Genomic DNA, 22,926 nt, shown 5'->3' with positions numbered 1-22,926 from the left:
TTCTGTATTAACTTTGGTTCAAGAGAGATTTTATCTGCTCAAAGTTCTTGCTGTCACTATCACAATAAATAATATCTCTTACAGCCAAATTATCTTTCTAGTTTTTCTAGCAATCAGGTCTTCGAATTGCATGACAGATTTGGGGCATATGTGTGGCCAAGTGATCAATTTATTTTAAAATCAACTCCCTCACAGTCTTTGGAATCTGCATAATTTATATAAAAATTTAAACAAATTGATATTGGAGTCCACAGGGATTCTAGAATATTTTAAGCTTAAAAAATTTTCCCACTATATCTTTTTAAAATTTTATTTGTTTTTATATTTATTTTTTTTTGGCCACACCGTATGGCTTGTCAGATCTTAGTTCCCCAACCAGGGATAGAACCCAGACCCTCCTCAGTGAAAGCGTGGAGTCCTAACCACTGGACCACCAGGGAATCCCTCCACTATATCTTAATGCATACTAAAATCAACCGTCATAAGTAAGAACTGTTAGATGAATGTTAACTTTTTGACAATAGAGCAATGAACATATAAAAATCTCATTGTGCTTGTTCAAGAGAAAACTTTTACCATTTTACTGTACTACACTTTCACTTGGAGAAGTGGTTAATAGAAAATTATTAACAAAGTTCCATGTCTATAAGGGTATTTAATAAATATGACAGAATGGCAGAATAATTACCATTTAAAGAGCAAGTACTATATGCCAGGCACTGTGCTACTGGGTACCTTATAAACATCATCTGTTTGATCTTTATAATCCTGCCAGGTGGGCATTATTGGCTCCTTTATATAGATGAGGAATCTGAGACTTCAAGAAGATAAGTAGCTTGCCCAAGTTCTTAAAGTGCTAACTAAAAAATCTGGGATTTAAACCCAGTTCCAATTCCAAAGCCCATGCTCTTTGGTTTCATATTCCCAATTACAAAGGATTATAAAATCTATTATTCTGATGGTGTTTTCTGTGTGAGTTCCATGATGTATTCCAAGAGGATTCCTCTAGTCATGAAGAATCATTGACCACAAAGACATTAGAAGAGATTTTTCTGTCTTCAGTCAGAGCCACATATGAACTGCTCCATTCGATAAAACTTTGATGCTTTTAAAGTGCTAAAGAAGTTTCCCAAAGTTGTTCTACCAGAGCCAACTAGGTTCTTAGCTCTGTGATGGAAAAGACTATGTCTTATCATTAGTGTGCCCACATATCATAACCTAACGTGAGTTTTGGAACAAATACTGTTGAATGAATGAATGAATGAACAAACGAATCCTTGGATCTTCTTTACTAATTTAGTCCAATGTATAAACTTTACCATAGGTGTCTATATTAAACCATCTGCTCAATTTTACGGAAAGAAAAAAAATGGATATTTTAACAAATGAGAGCCTAGGAAAATGAAAATTACCACTTCTTTTCCTATGAACCAAGAGAAGGCTTTGAACTGTAGTTTAAGGAACGTTTATTAACCATGTGCAGGATCACTTTCTGACTCAAGATATTGGTCTATGTAGTTCTAGACTTTCTGATGATGCTTTATAACTAGGAAGAATGCATCAAGCTAAACAAACACACAGCTCACTGTAAATACAATTCTTGAATTCTTTGCCCTCTTCTTTCTTCTCCATTTTTACTGATATTCGTGCTGAGGACACGTATCTGATTCTATCTACAGTAACAAATTCTGAGAAACAAAAGCAACTCCAGAGAAACACAGCAACAAAAAAAAGTAACAAACCTCACATGCCCCCTTCTTTCTTTCTTTCTTTCTTCCTTCCTTCCTTTCTTTCTTTCTTTCTTTCTTTTCTTTCTTTCCTTCCTTCCTTCCTTCTTTCTCTCTTTCTTTCTCCTTCTTTCTTTCCTTCCTTCCTTCCTTCTTTCTCTCTCTCTTTCTTTCCTTCTTTCTTCCTTCCTTCCTTTCTTCCTTCCTTTCTTTTTCTTTAGGCCACGCCACATGGCAGGCATGTGGGCTCTTAGTTCCCCAACCAGGGATCGAACCTGCGCCCCCTGCAGTGGAAGTGAAGAATCTTAACCACTGGGCTGCCCTGGAAGTCCTTACATGCCCTCTTATTTGCCTTTTTAATTATTAAAAGTTAATTTAAGGGGTTTGAATCAAGATGGCAAAGCAAGAGGATGTGGAGCTCACTTCCCCCCATGAACACATCAAAAATACATCTACATGTGGAACAATTCTCACTGAAAACTAACTGGAAACTGGCAGGACTCCTGTACAACCAAGGCTGTAGCGATCAGGTCGAGACCTGTGCCCCTAGAAGAAGACTCAGAGAAAAATAGAGATTATGTGGGTGGACACCCACCCTGTGGAGTGAGTGGTCTGAGCCACAGATTGGGTGCCCCAGTCCTGGGGTTTTACGTGGACGAGACAATACCACTTGGCTGGTTGGAGGGCCACTGAGACAAACAGGAGGGCTGAGGGAAGCCTAGACTATGCTCATGAGGAGTGTGCATGCTGGCTTGCCCCCAAGCAAGGTGGAGAGAGGTCTGCTCTAGCAGCTGCCGGGTTTCTCACAACCACCTCGCCAGGTACCCCAGTCCAAGCTGAGCGAAAGCTCTGGTGCTGCTCACTCCATGTCACAGTGTGGCACAGTGTGGGATGTAGAGGTGACCTGGTGCCACAGCAGCGTCTGAGTGGGTTGGTAGCAGCCATCACTTACTCAAGCAGCACGTCAGAAGCGTTCCAGATCTCTGATGCAGATGTTCCACCATAGCCCATCCCCTGATACACACTGAGACTCCATGTGGGTCCCACTTGCACTGCAGAGCCTCGGGGCAGTGATCGGCTGTGAGGGACAAAGGGGACTTGCCCCAGAGGCTGCATTTGAGTGGAGTTGCAGGTAACTGCAGAGGCAGTGTATCAGACCTCTGTCTGTGGACGACATGAGCCAAGAGCCTGCACAGGCCCCACTTGCTTCAGCACTCCACCCCTCTGGGGCAAGGGTCCCCACGCAGGGAGAGGAAAAAACACACACTTAAAGGGAAAAGAGCCAGCATGAGCCTGACCCTCATGGCTTCTGCTCCAGCAACTTGGGGTCAGACACTGCCCCTGATACAGTGGTGATGGCCACCGAGCAGAGGGGAAGCCCTGTATCACACCCAACTTCACCTCTAGCCACTCCATCTCCAGCCCCACCTCCTACCTATGTGACAGCTGCCAGCACACCCTGAGGAAGGATGTGACTTGCATCCACATCAAATCCAGCTCTCCCAGCAAAGGCATAGGCCACATGCAGTCTGTATAGGGATGCTCCCACATAAGGACACCCCTTCAAGACTGAAATAAGTAACTGTTTCACCTGAATTCATAGAGGCAGGGAAAGCTGAGCAAAACAAAAAGACAGAGGAACTACTCTCAACTGAAAGAGCAAGAGTAAATCCCTGAAAAAATAAACAACAATACAGAAATAAACAATTTACCAGATAAAGAATTCAAAGCATTGGTAACAAAAATATTAACTGAATTAGGAAAAAGAATTGATGTACACAGTAAACACTTTAACAAGGAGCTGGAAAATATAAAAAAGACCCAATCAGAAATAAAGAACTCAATAGGTGAAATAAAAAACACACTAGAAGGAATGAATAGGGGACTAAGATACAGAAGAACTCATAAGTGATCTGGAAGATAGAGTAATGGAAATCATACAATCAGAACAGCAAAAAAGAAAAACAAATTTAAAAAAATGAAAACAGGGCTTCCCTGGTGGCGCAGTGGTTGAGAGTCTGCCTGTCGATGCAGGGGACACGGGTTCGTGCCCCGGTCCGGGAGGATCCCACATGCCGCGGAGCAGCTAGGCCCGTGAGCCATGGCTGCTGACCCTGCGCGTCTGGAGCCTGTGCTCCGCAATGGGAGAGGCCACAACAGTGAGAGGCCGGTGTACCACAAAAAAAAAAAAAAGGAAACAATTTAACAGATCTCTAGGATATAATTAAGCATACCAACATTGTCATTATAGGGGTCCCAGAAGGAGAAGAGAGAAGGGGATAGAAAATATATTTGAGGAAATTATGACTGAAAACTTCTCAAACCTGAAGATGGAAACAGATATCCAGCTTCAGGAAGCACAGAGAGTCCAAAAAACGATGAACTCAAACAGACCCACAGCAAGACATGTAAATAATATGACAAAAGTTAAAGATAGAGAATTCTAAAGGCAGCAAGAGAAAAACAAAGAGTCATGTACAAGGGAATCTCCATAAGGCTGTCAGATGGTTTCTCTGTAGAAACTTCACAGGCCAGAAGGAAGTGGCATAATACATTCAAAGTGCTGAAAGGGAAAAACCTGCAACCTAGGATACCAGCAAGAATATCATTCAGAATAGAAGGAGAGATAAAGAACTGCTTAGACAAGCAAAAACTAAAAGAGTTTGTCAATACTGAACCTACCCTAAAAGAAATGTTAAAGGGTCTTCTCTAAGTAGAAAAGAAGTAAAAGTCTACAGAAAATGGAAAATCCCACTAGGAAAGGCAAATATATAGTAAGAACTGAGGATCAACCACTTAAATAAGCCAATACAAAGATTAAAAGACAAAAAATTATAAAAACTATAACTACAATAAATGGTTAAGGGATAAACACATGAAGATGTAAAATATGACATTAAAAACACAAAATGTGTGGGAGGGGGGTAAAAAAAGTAAATCTTTTAGAATATGTTTGAATTTAAATGAATGACCAGTTTAAAACAGTAGATATACTTATAGGTCAACATATATGAACCCAATGGTAACCACAAATCAGAAACCTACTAGAGATACACAAAAACTGAAAAGAAAGGAACTACTGAAGAAAATCATCAAACCACAAGGGAAGAAACAAAAGGAAGAAGAAATGAACAGAGAAGAGCTGCAAAAACAATCAGAAAACAAGTAATAAAATGGCAATAAGTACATATCTATCAATAGTTACTTTAAATGTCAATGGATTAAATGCTCCAGTCAAAAGACATAGGGTAAAAAAATAATAATAACAAGAGCCAAACTTATAGTAGTAGAGAGTAGAATGGTGGTTACCAGAGGCTAGGATGTGGGGGGAAAGGGCAGATTAAAAAAATAAGGAAAAATGGTGGTTGTCAGGCGTTAGAGGGAGGGGGTAATGGGGAGTTAGTGTTTTTTTTTTTTTTTTTTTTTTTTTTTTTTTGCGGTATGCGGGCCTCTCACTGTTGTGGCCTCTCCCGTTGCGGAGTACAGGCTCCGGACGCGCAGGCTCAGCGGCCATGGCTCACGGGCCCAGCCGCTCCGCGGCATGTGGGATCTTCCCGGACTGGGGCACGAACCCGTGTCCCCTGCATCGGCAGGCGGGCTCTCAACCACTGCGCCACCAGGGAAGCCCGGGGAGTTAGTGTTTAATGGGTACAGAATTTCAGTTTTGCAGGATGGAAAGAGTTCTGTGGTTGGATGGTGGTGATGCTTGCACAGCAAGTTGAATGTACTTGATACCACTGAAACGTACACTTAAAATGGTTAAGGTGGTACATTTTATGTTATGTGTATTTTACCACAATAAAAAATTGGACACACAGAAAAGACATAGGGTGACTGACTGGATTAAAAAATAAGACCTTTTTATATGCTGCTTACAAGAGACTCATTTCAGAGCTAAAGACACACACAGAGTTTAAATGAGGGGATGAAAAAAGATATTTCAGCAAACAAAACTGACAAGAAAGCAGGGGTAGTAATACTTACATTAGACAAAATAGACTTTAATACAAAGGCTATAACACACAAAAGACAAAGAAGGGCATAATATAATAAAAGGATCAATACAAGAGGAGGATATTACACTATTTAACATATATGCACCCAATACAGGAGCACCTAAATATATTAAGAAAATACTAACAGACATAAAAGGAGAAATCAACAATAACACAGTAATAGTAAGAAACTTTAACACCCCACTTACATCAATGGACAGACCATCCAGACAGAAAATCAATAAGGCAACACAACAGACCATTGGACTTAGTAGATATCTACAGGACATTACATCCAAAAACAGCACAGTACAAATTCTTTTCAAGTGCACATGGAATGTTCTCCAGCAAAGATCACGTGCTAGGCCACAAAACACGTCTCAACTAATTTAAGAGGATAGAAATTATATCAAGCATTTTTTTTTCCAAGCACAACAGTATAAAACTAGAAATCAATTACAGATAGAAAAATGGGGAAAGAACAAACACATAGAGACTAAACAACATGCTACTAAAAACCAATGGGTCAATGAAGAAATCAAAGAGGAAATCAGAAAATACCTCAAGACAAATGAAAGTGGAAACACAGCACTCCAAAATCTATGGGATGCAGCAAAAGCTGTTCTAATAGAGAAGTTCACGGCAATACAGGCCTTCCTCAAGAAACAAGAAACATGTGAAATAAACAACCTAACCTACCACCAAAAAGAATTAGAACAAACCCCAAAATCAGCAGAAGGAAGGAAATAATAAGGATCAGAAAGAAAGAAATAATACAGAGATTTAAAAAAACAATAGAAAAGATCAATGAATCCCAGGAGCTGTTTTTTTTTTGAAAAGATAAGCAAAATTGATAAACCATTAGCCAGGCTCGCCAAGAAGAAAAGGGGACACAAATAAACAAAATAAGAAATGAAAAAGGAGAAATAACAACTGATACCACAGAGATACAAAAAAGCTACAAGAGAATACTACAAATAGTTATACACCAACAAACTGCACAACCTAGAAGAAATGGACAAATTTCTAAAAACATACAATCTGCCAAGACTGAATCAAGAAGAAACAGATGATTTGAACAGACTGATCACTAGCAGTGAAATTGAATTTGTGATAAGAAAACTACCAGCAAATAAAAGTCCAGGACTGGACAGCTTCACATGGGAATTCTACCAAACATATAAAGAAGAGCTAATACCTATCCTTCTCAAACTATTCCAAAAATTGAAAAGGATGGAATACTTCCCAAATTCATTCTATGAGGCCGCCATTACCCTGATGCCAAAACCAGACAAGACATTATAAAAAAAGAAAATTACAGGCCAATATCTTTGATTAATACAGATGCAAATATCCTGAACAAAATATTAGCAAACTGAATCCAACAATATATAAAAGGATCATACACCATGATCAAGTTGGACTTATTCCAGGGATGAAAGAATGGTTCAGTATTTGCAAATCAATCAATATGATACACCACATTAACAAAAGGATGGATACAAATCACATGTTCATCTCAGTAGATGCAGAAAAAGCAATTGACAAAATTCAACATCCATTCATGATAAAAACTCTCATCAAAATGGGTACAGAGGGAACATATCTCAACATAATAAAGGCCATTTATGACAAATCCACAGCTAACATCATACTCAAAGGTGAAAAACTGAAAGCCTTTCCTCTAAATTCAGGAATAAGACAAAGATGCCGACTCTTGCCACTTCTAGTATTGAAAGACCTAGCCACAGCAATCAGACAAGACAAAGAAGTAAATTCAGATTGGAAGGGAATAAGTCAAACTGTCACTATTTACAGATGACATGATACTTTTTATAGAAAAACCAAAAGTCTCTACCCCAAAACTATTAGAACCAATAAACAAATTCAGCAAAGTTGCAGGAGACAGATTAACATACAGAAATGTGTTGCTTTTCTATACACCAATAATGAATTATCAGAAAGAGAGAGTGAAAAATAATCTAATTTAAGATCACATCAAAAAGAATAAAATACCTGGGAATAAACTCAACCAAGGAAATGAAAAACCTATACTCTGAAAACTATAAAACACTGACAAATGAAACTGAAGATGATACAAAGAAATGGAAAGATATCCCATGCTCTTGGATTGGAAGAATTAATATTGTTTAAATGGCCATACTACTGAAGGCAATCTACAGATTTAATGCAACCCCTATCAAAATACCCATGACATTTTTCACAGAATTAGAACAAATAATCCTAAAATTCATATGAGACCACAAAAGACCCTGAGTTGCCAAAGCAATCTTGAGAAAAAAGAACAAAGCTGGAGGTATCACCCTCACACTTCAGACTCTACAACAAAGCTACAGTAATCAAAACGGCATGGTACTGGCACATAGACACATAGATCAATGCAACAGAATAGAGAGCCCACACCTAGGTTAATTAATCTATGACAAAGGAGGCAAGAATATGCAATGGAGAAAAGACAGTCTCTTCAATAAGAGGAGCTGGGAAAACTGGACAGCTACATGTAAAACAATGAGATTAGAACATTTCCTCACACCATGTATAAAAATAAAATCAAAATGGATTAAAGACCTAAATGTAAGACCTAAAACCTAAAACTCCTAGAAGAGAATGTAGCCAGAACACTCTGACATAAATCGTAGCAATATTTTTTTTGGATCTGTCTCTTAAGGAAAAAGAAATAAAAGCAAAAATAAACAAATGGGACAAATGGGACCTAATTAAACTTAAAAGCTTTTGCACAGCAAAGGAAACCATAAACAAAATGAAAAGACAACCTATGGAATGGGAGAAAATATTTGCAAATGATATTACCAAAAGGTGTTACTATCCAAAATACATAAACAGCTCGTACAACTCAGTATCAAAAAAACAAAACACCCAGTCAAAAAATGGGCAGAAGACCTGAATAGACATTTTTGCAAAGAAGACATACAGATGGCTAATAGGCACATGAAGAGATGCTCAACACTGATGATTATTACAGAAACGCAAATCAAGACAACAATGATATCATCTCACACCTGTCAGAATGGCTATCATCAAAAAGGTCTACAAATAACAAATGTTGGTGAGGATGTGGAGAAAAGGAAACCCTTGTACACTGTTGGTGAGAATGTAAATGGGTGCAGCCACTATGGAAAAGGGTAATGTGGGTTCCTCAAAAAACTAAAAATAGAACTACTACATGATCTAATAATTCCTGTACTGGGTATATAGCCAAAGAAAATGAAAACACTAATTTGAAAAGACACATGCACCCCAACGTTTATGGCAACATTATTTACAATAGCCAAGATATGGAAGCAATCTAAGTATCCATCAACAGACAAATGGATAACGAAGATGTGATACACACACACACACACACACACACACACACACACACAATGGAATATTACTCAGCCACAAAAAAGAATGAAATTCTGCCATCTGTTGGAACATGGATGACCCTAGAGGGTATTATGCTTAGTGAAATAAGTCAGACAGAGAAAAACAAATAGTGTATGATATCACTTACATATGGAATTCAAAAAATAATACAAATGAATGTATATAGCAAAACAGAAACAGACTCACAGATATAGAAAACAAACTAGTGGGTACCAGTGGATAAAGGGAAGGGGGCGATGTTAGGGGTCAGGGATTAAGAGATACAAACTACTAGTATAAAATAGATAAGAAACATGAATATATATTTCAGCACAGGGAATTATAGCCATTATCCTGTAATAACTTTTAATGGAGTAAAATCTGTAAGAATATTGAATCACTATGCCGTACATTTGAAACTAATATAATATTGTAAATGAACTATGCTTCAATTTAAAAAAGAATTAAAAAGTAAACCCGGGCTTCCCTGCTGGTGCAGTGGTTGAGAGTCCGCCTGCCAATGCAGGGGATACGGGTTCGTGCCCTGGTGCAGGAAGGTCCCACATGCCGCAGAGCGGCCGGGCCCGTGAGCCATGGCCAGTGAGCCTGCGCGTCCGGAGCCTGTGCTCCACAACGGGAGAGGCCACAAGAGTGAGAGGCCCGCGTAACGCAAAAAAAAAAAAAAAAAAAAAAGTAAACCCACTCTTTGTTATTTCCCATGATGTAGGAAAGCTATGTTGTGAAAGAAGTCCAAAGTAATACTAGAAAGTAAAACAATTCTGACATAAAGTTAAAATATTTTACATCATAGGTATATTCCTAGTTATCTTGATTGAACTAATGCTAAATATAAAATGAGAATCACATCAATCAAGTGTAGTTAGAAATAATGGGTGGTAGAGAAAAACTACCAATGACTTACAAAGTGGATAATCCACAGTTGAATAATTGAGAGTTGATTTGATATCAGATCCAGATCAAGGACTCTATGGAGAGTGAATCCTACTTTATTTCACAAAATATTTATTTTTGATAAATTGTATGGTGTTCTTTAATGCCTAGTTTAAAAAAGTCTCTTCATTAAGGTGAATGTTTTGAGAGTTAATAAAAAAGTAAAAGCTAATTTTTAAGAAGTTACTAAATGAAAAAGTGTTTCTTAAACTAATATGTAATCCCCAGCTAATTCTGTGATTTTTAAAATTCTGTGATAATTTAAAATAAACTTGTATTTTAACTCCTTTATCTCAGAAGGAATTTTATAGGTATGAAATACTCACCTAAAAGTGCATTTTTTCCATGATCATCTGGTAGAAATCGCTTGTCTACAGCACACACTAGGATGTGTTCAGGAAGATTGGGAGACTTGGCCCCCACCAGGAGGAATCCTGCTGGGATGTCGATTTGTTCCATACACAGAGATACCAAACGCAAATCCTTTCCTGCTTGACAAAAACCTAAAAAACAGTAAAAAGGACACAGTGGAACGTTTAGAGAGTTTATAACTCCTCATCACCCATTTGGAGAGTTGATTACCTGTGGGAATCACTATTAAGGACTAAATTTAAAGTCCATGTACTCCAACCAAAGACACATCTATCATATGTGCTCCTCTGAGCAGAGCTAAAAAGACACTAAAAGGAGGTATTTCCAACTGTTTTAGCCAACACTGATGACTTTATATTTTCTGATCCCCAAGTAAGCAAATGATAAATACACAGCAAACTCTGAAAAACATACGGAATTTTTATGTGCACATAACATAGTATTTTTACTTTCAATGAAAATTCACTTCTCTAAATGGGGACAGTCATAGAATGCAGATGTTCTCCATTTCATATAGGAAGAGACTAAAGCTCGGAGTTTGGTGAATCATAAATGAATGGATCAGAACTAGAACTCAGAACTGTTTAGGTTACTTGCACTAGGTAAGACATGACAAAACCTTACATATCAATTTACATTCCCACCAACAGTGCAGGAGGGTTCCCTTTTCTCCACACCCTCTCCAGCATTTATTGTTTGTAGATTTTTTGATGATGGCCAGTTAAAAAAAAAAAAACCTTACATAACCACTTTGTAACCATAATGTATTACATTAATTCATTAGTTCGTCATTTATTTAAAATGATTTGCAACAGATGCTGTCTTAAGCCTGGGGATAGAGCTGAACAAAGTATACCTTCCTCAAAGAACTCACTTGTAGTCAATTAGAAGAATGTATAAGGAACTGATAGTTACAAAACAATATTACAGAGGACAGCTATGTTCTGCTACAAAGCACCAATCTCCACATCTTCTGGGAAATGATTCCCACCACTCTAGTTATGTGATTTCCCTGGACAGCTGTGATATTCCAGATTGAGCTGGAGCTGGCACCCAGTCCGAGATGGGCCACTGGAATATCCCACCTTTCTGGTCATAGCTGATCAGTCCAGGTGTGGGTACCCGACATAAACCAGGACAATGGAGGATGGACACCTAACTCTCACACACAAACCTGAGGAGACCACCATCATTATTGCCCAATACAAAGTGGGCCAGAACCATGCTAGGTTCTCCCAGCATCAATTCATATTATGATGTTAACCAAATGCCAAGAAACAGTTGGATGCCATCAGTTAGTATATGAGAAATAAAAAGAAAACAACATCCAAACATTGTATGAAGCTATGGTGCATAGGAATCTGCTGCATGGTCTGGATAATTAAACCTCAAAAGCAGACACAATGAATTACAAAAAGCAAGAAATCAAAGACTAGAATGATAAAGACACTGGGCTTCAACCATTTCAAGCTTGTAGATCCCCTTTTAACATTAAAAAATTCAAATATAACTTCTAGTGTTCACAAATTGAGAAAAATAATATCAAAATGTTATTGTGAATTCTTTAACACTTTAAATGAATCTGTATATTATTATTCACAATATCATCTATATTTATTTGGACAATAGTCATTTATACATGTGAGTCGTATTATTTATTCAGTTTACAAACATATTTTGGAGGCTATAGATACATAGAACCCTTAAAAAAATCTGCTGTTCCCATCCCCATTAAGGGACAAAACTCACAGGTTTGAAAGTTGGGAGATGATGAAGATGATGATGATGATACTAGTGGCAGTTAAAATTTATGGAGTGCTTAACGTAAGACAAGTACAGTGCTAAACACTGCAGAGATTTTCTCATTTAATTCTGTCAACAACTCTAGCTAGATATCACTATCTCTTTTTCATATGGAGAAAATGAGGCTCAGAAAGGTGAGAGTATTTGTCCAAGGTTACAAAATGAGTCCCATAATGTCCAGTGATGTAAGACATGGAAAGTTTGCTATATAAGAACAGGTAAAAAGCGTATTATTCAACTTGGCCAAAAAAAGTGCTTAAGAATAGTTATAATCCAGAGCTAAAACCTGGAGAGGTGAACACAGACTTTTTCATGAAATTCTGAAATACTAAATCTAGGGGCATTTTAAAGTCTTAAAAGAAGCATTAATTTTTTTAATCAAAGGAATTATTAATTTGTGTAGAGACAGTAAACCTAGAAAAATATCTCCCCTAGGAGGTAGCACCTTTATTATGACTTTCTCCAAAAGGCAAAACATAAAATACCCTCCCAAATAGTGTAGAAAATTCAATGATGAGAGGTTTACGATTACCTATTGTGGAAACAGGATGCTTGAGGAGCTTTCTCTGTCACTAAGAAGTAGTACTACAACCTTTTTAAACTTTCAGTCATTCCATATTAGAAAGAATAGAAAAGTCTGTACCAATCTGTACCAATTTGCAAATTATTACAAGCTTTTTAGAACATCAGAGTGATATGGAACCTCAAGGTCATCTGATAACAGGATTTTCCAACAAGTAGTTATCAAAATCCCAGAGATTCATAAAGGTATTCCATGATACTTGGGAACTATAAGTGAAACTAAAATAGATAACATTACCAATTTCTGAAAACTAATAAATAATTATTCTAATATCCTACTTTCACTTTATTATTATTATTTTTAATAACTTTATTTATTTATTTATTTTTGGCTGCATTGGGTCTTAGTTGCTGTGTGCGGGCTTTCTCTAGTTTTGTCAAGTGGGGGTTACTCTTCGTTGCGGTGCACAGGCTTCTGATTATGGTGGTTACTCTTGTTGTGGAGCACGGGTTCTAGGGCACGTGGGCTTCAGTAGTTGTGGCTCACGGGCTCTAGAGCGCAGGCTCAGTAGCTGTGGTGCACAGGCTTAGTTGCTCCGCGGCACGTGGGATCTTCCCGGACCAGCGCTCAAACCTGTGTCCCCTGCATTGGCAGGTGGATTTTAACCACTGCACCACCAAGGAAGTCCCTAATATCCTACTTTTAAAACAGAATGTTCTAAGGGCTTTCCATGCTACACATGTAGGGGTAGTGGAAATCAGCTGAACGAACTCAGGACTCACTCAGCTGAACCCAATATCAATGTATGGTTTTGATTATTACACATTTTAAAATTGATTTTATTATCAGTCACATGTATTGATGTGTTGCTTAATTTATATACCCATAATGGGCTGTTGGCTAATGATGGGAAGCTTAGGGAACACGGATTTGATGGACACAGTCATTTTATAAATGTACCTAAGATGCTCTCTACTAGATATGAAAGTTAGATTCAACCGCAACCCCACTCATCAAATTATAAAATTATATAAAATGGGGCTTCCCTGGTGGCGCAGTGGTTGAGAGTCCGCCTGCCGATGCAGGGGACACGGGTTCGTGTCCCAGTCCGGGAAGATCCCACATGCCGCGGAGCGGCTAGGCCCGTGAGCCATGGCCGCTGAGCCTGCGCATCCAGACCCTGTGCTCCGCAGTGGGAGAGGCCACAACAGTGAGAGGCCCGTGTACCGCAAAAAAAAGAAAAAATATATATATAAAATGCACCAATATGTTTCTGGGACACCAAAAAAAAAAAAGCAATGATAAGGTAAAATTTTAGTGATTATAATCCAATTTGGCTTTTCATGTAAGAGGAAAAAGGCTACCTCTTTCAGCAGCATGTTATTTGTAGAGAAATTCTGCAAACAAAAGCCTGAAACATTTTCATCACGTAGAGCAAAAATTATAAAAACAAATTAGTACATCCTTTTAATTCTAAAACATACAAACCCCCAAATTTGGGTATTAAAAGTAGATTTTGAGTCTTTTTTTGATGCTCGGAAATATTTAAATACACTTGGCTCCCCTTCTCCACCCCCCCCAAAGTATAACATTTTATTTTTGAATTTGTCAACAAAACATGCTTTTCCTTACACAACCAATTTAAAGTAAATTAAACAGCAATGACTGAATGATAAAATGTAGGCAATATACTCTGATATTATTCACGCATGAGAAAATATTAATATACTAATCTAAAATAAATATTTTCTACTTAAAATCTATTCTTTATCACATGCCATATAGTGACAGAATTAGTTTTTAAATTCCTAAGGGGTTCAAAAGATTATGTATTACTATGAGAGATTTGTAAATCAAAGATTGGGTAACACTAATCTATCCCAATCTCTTTAGTATGTAAATGAGGAAGCTAGGGCCCATAAAGGTTAAGAAAACAGCCCAAGGTCAAATACCCAGCAACCCACCGAGTTGGGACCCAGGTCTCTTGACTCCAGGTTACAGCCTCCTTCGTCCTCGTTAACATCGCTCTGACTCACAGAATGCTTCACCTTCCCTGGTCTGATGTAGGACCCTCTCCTATAGCTTCTTCCTTGCCTATCCTTGCTGAGTCTCATCACTCAACTTTCCAGGCTGAATCCTGGGGGTTACTTGACACAGTAGCCCCTGCCAGCCATGGGCTATGTCAGCATCCACCTCTCTCACACCTGCTGATGAATCCTTAAAATTCATGGTTTTGCAAGTCACAAAGGTGTCCCTTGATTAGAGAGTGACATTTCTGATGAGCTTTCTCAAAGCAATACATTGCAGCCAAAGGGAGATTAAGGGGGAAAAGTACAATTTCAGTTTTGGGCTAAACAGGGATAGAGTAGAGAAGACACAGTCAGTGTGGAAAATATCTGAAGAAAGCAGGATTTTCTCTGGAAGAAAGATGATTTCAGAGTGATTTCTGTGGTATAATGAAAACTACACAGTCCACTCAAATTAAGAAGCACAAATAGCTTTCAGTGCTACAGCATTTGAAGGTTTTCCCATTTATGATATGAGGACACCTAGAGGTGAAAAGTAATAATTATTAATGACGATTCTAGGAGAAGAATGTTTTTCTCATAGAAGGAGGAAACAAACCTCCTCTTAAAATTTTTTTCAGAAAGTGCTTGTGACAATGAAAAGAGAAAATGTCCTATTTTATCCTAAAAAGAAAACCGTAATCATGGGAGCATATAAAAGGGGCACAGGAACCAACTGAAATTGCTACCAATGGCCAAAACTGGAAAAATTGGAGCAAAAAAATAAAATAAAGTAGTATTGGATTATAACCCAAAACATAAAATAAATATTCATAAGTGTATAATGATATAAATAAATGACTGTATAAATTAATAAACAAGGGAGAAGGGACAAATTTCCATGCAGTAGAATTCCAAATAATGTATTAGATACTCTGCCCTCAAGGATGTGGAGCATAACTCCATATTCCTTAAGTGTGGGCTGAGTGCAGTGACTTTCTTCCACAGTATGGTAATGGGGGCGGGGCGGGGGGAGAGTGGAGATAACACTATCTCAGCCAGGTGATCAAGGTCAACATCAATAGTCATAAATCATGTTGATAGTACGTACCCTTGATATAGTATGATTAAAATGGCACTTTACCTCTGTGATCTTCCTCCCCCAAACCCATAACCCCAGTCTAATCAGGAGAAAAAGATCAGACAAATTCCTATAGAAGGTCTGCTAGAATATACCTGACCTATAATCCCCAAAACTGTCAGGGTCAGCCAAAACAAGGGAAGTCTGAGAAACTGTCACAGCCAAGAGGAGCCTAAGGAGACATAACAACTAAATCTAATGTAGTATCCCAGATGGGATTCTGGAACAGAAAGAGGACATTAGGTCGAAACTAAAGAACACAAAGAAACTGCAGACTTTCATTATTACTAAAATTACTAGTAATGTAACATGCTAACAATAGGGCAAACTGTGGGGATATACAGAAACTCTGTACTATTTTAGCAATTTTTCTGTAAATCTAAAACTGTTCTTAAAGTCTGACAAAGAACAGACTTGTGGTTGTCAAGGAAGGGGGAGGGATGGATTGGGAGTATGGGGTTAGCAGATGCAAATTATATAGAGAATGGATAAACAACAAGGTCCTACTGTATAGCACAGGGAACTGTATTCAGTATCGTGTGATAAACCATAATGGAAAAGAATATGTGTGTGTGTGTGTGTGTGTGTGTGTGTATGTATAACTGAATCACTTTGCTGTACAGCAGAAATTAACACATCATTATAAATCAACTACACTTAAATTTTTTTTAAAGTTCATTTTTAAAATGTCCTGTTTTATCTTCTTGCCTTCCAGTTAATCACCAGCACAAGCCACACAGGTGATTTAATTAAGAGGAAAGAGAATAGGTGAGAAACAAAAGGCAAGGCTGAGTCCAGGAACAGGGTCACGAAGAAATCAATCCAAGGCCAGAAATGGTTGCAAAGTCAAGGAAAAGTTCCTGAGTTCACTTTGTAGTTAGTTTGAGAATATGCTCACAAGGGTCTGGACTGTTTCCTCCAAACCTTCATTCTTGTGATTCAGATCAACTAATTATATACAAAATATATCATCAGGGATCCCCAGTTAAGAAAAAAATATATTATGCAAAGAGCAATATTTAATTTAGTTTTTTTTAAAGATTGAAAATAAGCTCTGTGTGTCTCTAAAGAAGTAGCTAAAGAAGCTATGAAATGTGATTATATTTCAAGACCTATAGGATCCAAATATCTGGTGTAGCAGGTAGTTCAATTTCCCCACTATTAGAAATATGTCAGAAAATTAATATAATAAATATTAAATCTCAATTAAAACCTAAGATAAAATAAGAAGTAACCTTATTACTCCCCTCTAGGGTAATTTTAAATTATATCTGAACTAATCCTGAAAGAAACATAGGATCTTTCTTTTAGAGGCTACTGGAGGACCTGGGAAAAAGTACCCTAAGGTGGGGGGGCGGTGTGTAAGCCTATTTACTGTAGTCAAGGAAAGAAAAGTACGTTATGGGGCACACAAATAATTTATTTGACAAAATTGCCCCTACTCTCAAACTCATTTTCTGGGAGTAAAACTGACATGCTGCCTTAAAATCAAGACTCTTGCAGCAAGTGATTTTAATTTTAAAGGGGAGCCACAGTACAGAGCCCTTCTTTGTAAACCTCATCTGCATTTCCTTAATAGCCAAGGTTTTCACTTCACAGAACCAGATTTTGCATTCTCCAATTATCTCCAGCTTGAAGGTTACAGAATAATCTAAATGGGGGAGGGGAAAGTTTACTGAAACAGCTGTAAACACAAACTAATCAAAGCAGTATTTGGAGGCCTAAAATCTGGCGGCCCTTTACCCCTTTAGACGATCAACTGCCTCCCAGCAGGGTAGGAACCTACCAATAATTTACATAAGAAATTAGCAACCAGAATTTACATCTGAATGGCACCCCCAGAAGCCCATGGGGTGTTAAGTATCTGCTTATCTAAATTGCCTCTAAAAATAGCTTTACCTTCCTTTAAGTCTTAGGAGTCTTAGGTAAATAGAGGATTTCCCATGAAGAGAAGGTGGTATGCTGAAACAAATCCAGGCACTGTATTTCCCTATTTCACTGTCATTTTCATAAGGAAAATTTCAGGGCTGTTCTGCCTTTGAGGGAGAGAGGACTCTTAGAACTACCTTAGAATGAGCCAAGCTGGAAGAGCTATGGGCAAACTATAAACGATCAAATTATGAACTAATTAGAAATCAGGCTGGGATGGCCAGAAAACAGCACCGTATACCACTAAATGGAGGTAAGTGAGTATAAGTTAAGTTGTTACATCGCCAAAACCATGAAATACTGAAAACGGTTTATGTAGGATTTTCTTTTTAAAACTGTGGTTAAAGCCTTGGTAGAAGAGGAGGTTGAAGATAAATAAAATGGGATTATCAAAATATGTTCATTTGGGGCTTCCCTGGTGGCGCAGTGGTTGAGAGTCCGCCTGCCGATGCAGGGGACGCGGGTTTGTGCCCCGGTCCAGGAAGATTCCACATGCCGCGGAGCGGCTGGGCCCGTGAGCCATGGCCGCTGGGCCTGCGCGTCCGGAGCCTGTGCTCCGCAACGGGAGAGGCCACTACAGTGAGAGGCCCGCGTACCGCAAAAAAAAAAAAAAAAAAAAAAAAAAGTTCATTTTAATCTTCTAGAGATAACAGTATACTGGATGAATGTTCAAAATATATGGAAAAGGTAAATATTAAAACACCTGATATCTCTATAATTGTTTTGAGAGTGGAACAGAAAGATGTAGGAAGAGAGATCACTAAAATAAAGTTTCTGAAAGAGTCACATTCTTGCAGGAAGCACCTGGAGCACTGAAAAAGTCCTGAGCTAGGTCTAGGCTTGCCTCTGCCACATACCATCTCAGAGAAGTCATTCAATTGCTGTGAATCTCAGTCTCCTCATCTACAAGATGGGGTGATAATGCTTGTCTTTCTTAATAGACACCTGCTATGAAATCACAGGCAATAATGTGAGTGAGAGCATAATCATTCCTCATTCCTTTCTGTAATTACTGGTTTCCAGCCTTGAGCACCCCATGCAATGATTGGAAACTAGCCAGACAATATCAGAGGAATTGGGAAAAAAAAAAAAAAAGGAAACCCACCATCTGTAGTGCAAGACCCTTCGGGGGCAGGTTTTTGTGAATAGGGAATTGGTGGGCTATTTGAATCAGACATTTCTTCATCATCTTCATCATCTTCCATTTCATTTACTGTTAGATTGTTAGAAAAATCCAGGCTTCCATTTTGAGTGTAGCGATGTACCAAATCTTTATCCAGGTCCTCCACCTTGGGTTTTACATCTGGGTAAGCAAATAAATCATAGCAAACTTAATAAAAATGTTTGTGGGAAAATAACCAAAAGAAAAATTCATAGTTCTGAAAAATATCTGAGGACAGGGAGACTGGCATTGGCTAACATTTAACCCATTTATTTCAGATATCCCCAGATTTGGAGATCCCACTTCTATTAGAAGGAGTCTAGAAATGTGTGGGACTGAGAAACTTACCTGCAGATGAGAAAGGATGCTGGTCAGGGTCCAAGTAAAGCTGGGAAAAAATTGGTCTTGGTACCACACTACTACATCTGAGAGAGGCTTCTATGGAGTTGTGGAGAGCTTCTTCAAATCGAGCAGATTTCAGTTGCCCAGCATATGAATTCCCCATGGTCTACACTACCTCCCAAGGAAAAAGAGAAAGGAGAAAATTGATACAATTAGAGGGCCATATGTCTGCAAAGTACACAGATAGCTGATATAAACTATACCCATATATCCTAAGATTGGAACTATATGAACTTTACCTATATTTCTGGAGACAAATTATCAATTTATCTGTTACATCACTTTTGCTTCTTGTCTTTAGAATCCAAAGGGGCTTTCAAAAAGCCCCTTTAAGGGATCTTGTATCTGAGGATCAAACCATAATAAGTGCTTTAAGTGAAGGTTCTCCAACTAGTAAATCAAGATTGGCCTGTCAATCGTGAAGCCCAGCATGGTGACAATGGGGCCACATCTTCTTAAACTGGTGGGCTGCCAAAACCCCATAGGAACACTATCAGTGGTTTCAGAGTAAATATCAAATTACTTCTCTCTCTACTAAGATCTTATTACCCTAGGAGGGAAAAAGAGTCTTCTCTGGAAAAAAAATAAAAGCTTTATGATAATATATTTGACAAATTCCTGAAAGCAAGATTTGAGCCTTTTAAAATTCAAAGAATTTGTTCATGTATTGTTAGTATTTATTTGAAAAACAATGTTATTTCTTTTGCTTAGTTTGAATCACAATCTTATTTGGGACCCTTTAGGAAAGTACAGAACAAGAAGTTTTGAAGCAATCGCCTTTACTTCTCATCACTAGTTACAAAAACTTCCATATATATCAATAATAACTAAATTTATTGGGTGCTAAATGTTGGCTATGCTAACGATTGGTCTGAGGTCCCCAAGACCCTTTCTGGGTTCCATGAGGTCAAAACTCTTTTCAAACTATTACTAGGATATCATTTGCCTTTTTCATTCTCATTCTTTCATACGTTTACAGTGGAATTTTCCAGAGGCTATATGATGTGTGATATTGCAACAGATTGAATGCAGAAGCAGACAGACTACTCTTTTCACTAACTTTTTTTGGGGGAAATACAGTTATTTTTCATGTTATTTATGTTGCTATATAATGGGCTTATTGTTAATTTTTTAAATTAATAAATACTTTGAAATTTTCTTAATTCTAATAAATATAATATACATAAACAAAACTCAATCATTTTTAGGAGTATAAAGGGGTTATAAGATGAAAAGTCTGAGAACTGTTGGGCTAGACAGTATACCAAGCACTTCCCCAAAATTACTTTATTTAATCCTCAGTATTCTGAAGTAGGTATGACCTCTTCCCACTTCATAAATGAAAAAACTGAGGCTTGGAGAAGCCAAGTGACTTGCCCACTATCACCCCACTGGTAAAGGTCAGAACCAGGACTCAATATCCAGATGACAAATTTTGCACTCCTAGAGGATGGGCTCAATTTGGGTAAATCTCATTTCAAGAAACGCAATTTTTAGAATATCTTAGCTCCACTTTCCCCATCAAGGAGAGGGGTAGATATTAAATTTCATCTGTATCTCCAACTCTGACTGACTCCCTGGAGGACTATTTGAGAGGACCCTGAGCATGCATCAGGCTCAGCAGGTAAAGTGAGCCAAGATCCAGTGGTGATGACCCATGAGCAGAGAAGGGGTGATGCATACCACATCTCAACCCTCCTCTCAGGTTTCCTAGATCACACAAAGGAGCTCCATAGGAGATTTTGGTGGCCCTGAACTGCTTCTATATATAGCAAAGGAGGCTTCTTACATGATTCCTGGTAGCAGTGAATAGTATACAGAGATTCCCATCAGAGGGTCTCAGTTTATCAAAGCTTTGTTGGAGATTCCTATGATTTGGAGGAAAAGCTGTAATCATATTTTGACAACCTTTCTCAAAGTAGGTAATAAGAAACCAAATGCCATGGATTTAAATTACTAGGTTCCTCTTCACAAGAAAAAAACCATTTTGTAACTATGTGAGGTGATGGATGTTAACTAAACTAACTGTAGTAATAATTTTGTAATATATACACATATCCAATAGTTATGTTGTACACCTAAAACTAATACACGTTATATATAAGTTACATCTCAGTAAAACTGGAAAAAATTAATTACTAGGTTCTTTCTTACAATAAGTACATACACAAAAGTATACATATAATATCCAATTCAAAGTTGTAAGTGGCAGAAAATCAACAAAGCCTGTCAAATGAAATTTTCCTGAAATACCAAGTTTTTGCCCAAGCTTCTAAAACCCCACCAGTACAACTATAAACATTTAACTTTTCTAAAGCAATTTATTTTTCAACAGAACCACACATAATCAAAACAGGGTGCGGGTTGGAAGAGAAATATGCTGTGTCACTAGTTTATGCATCTAAGTCAAAATTGAATAGCCATTTTACCTTTCTTCCTTGTTGAAGGGAGAAAAATACCAGGAACTAGCACAGTCAACCATGGGATTTTTTATCCGTGGAGAACAATGGAATAACTTCAAAGGTGGACCTTTAGCCTTTCTCCAGAGCACCAAATGCCTAGAAATCTTGCCTCTTCTTAATCTATTACCTGCTCAACAAATTATCTTCCTTTCATCATTGAAAACCTACATTCTCCAAGAGATCTTTTTAGTTGAATAAAGAAGTGCCCAATTATACATGGAAGATTGCATGATCTCAATCCCTTCAATTTAAGCATAGTTTAAGGAGTAATATGACAGCTATATCAAATGAATATTGTGCTGATTAAAATATTAAAGTAACATAAACATGGGTGATCCAGTTTCACCACCATAAAACATACACATAATCCTACAACAGCATAATCATGAGCAATACTCAGATGAAGACAACGGGAAGTACCCATGGAACAGCCTTGGGAGAGTAAAAAGAAGGGGCTGACTATTCCAGATGAAAACATAACTGGGCAGTTTTAAAAATGATAATGATAAGGTGAAGAATGACAAAACTGACCCCAAACTTTTTTGGTGCTGAGTATGGAGTTCTTCACTGACAGTTCAATGCTACCCAAAGATGGGCAGAGTTCAAAGGAAAAAGCTTTTTTAGTGCAATGTATTCTTAATATCATATGCTGTAATATTTAGGGTCACTGAAATCATTGGCCTTATCCACCTAGATTACCAGCCTTCCTTTCCTCTGAATCTCAAACAGCCCCCAGGGCCTGCAATGACATAGCATCCTACTAAGAGTCAGCGTGAATAAATCTAACTTCAGGTCAGAAAATGGAGAAATACTTTTTAGAAACAGTTGTTAAATGAAATACAAAAAGAACAGACTTGTGAATTCTGTACATATGCAGATATTTTATGTCTCTGGCTGACATTAAGTTTGTGAGACTGCACCGTATTGCTTTTCCATGTTTTCTTTTATTACTGTGAAATTACACAGGGAAAACTATATTAAATGTTTTGTTATAGTACTACGGACCTTTGAGATGCAAATAGGCACTCTTGGGGTATTGAGGAAATCTCTAAGAAAGGGATCG

At 37.8% G+C, this 22,926-nt stretch overlaps 1 protein-coding gene across 2 annotated transcripts in view; it reads right to left on the bottom strand.

Moving 5' to 3' along the window:
• Window positions 1-22,926, bottom strand: part of GREB1L (GREB1 like retinoic acid receptor coactivator) — a 258,611-nt gene that overhangs the window by 99,303 nt on the left and 136,382 nt on the right. For both annotated transcript variants that reach the window (XM_081252044.1, XM_081252045.1), the window contains exons 3-5: window positions 19,348-19,512; window positions 18,943-19,140; window positions 10,390-10,566 (exon numbers count right to left, since the gene is read on the bottom strand). In XM_081252044.1, coding sequence (XP_081108170.1) covers window positions 10,390-10,566; window positions 18,943-19,140; window positions 19,348-19,504 — 532 coding nt within the window. In that variant the 5' untranslated portion in view covers window positions 19,505-19,512. The remainder of the gene's footprint in view (window positions 1-10,389; window positions 10,567-18,942; window positions 19,141-19,347; window positions 19,513-22,926) is intronic.

Source organism: Mesoplodon bidens (assembly GCF_964165515.1).
Source record: "Mesoplodon bidens genome assembly, chromosome: 13".
In the NCBI taxonomy this organism is placed as follows: domain Eukaryota; kingdom Metazoa; phylum Chordata; class Mammalia; order Artiodactyla; family Ziphiidae; genus Mesoplodon; species Mesoplodon bidens.
This window is presented reverse-complemented; position numbering and strand designations above follow the sequence as displayed.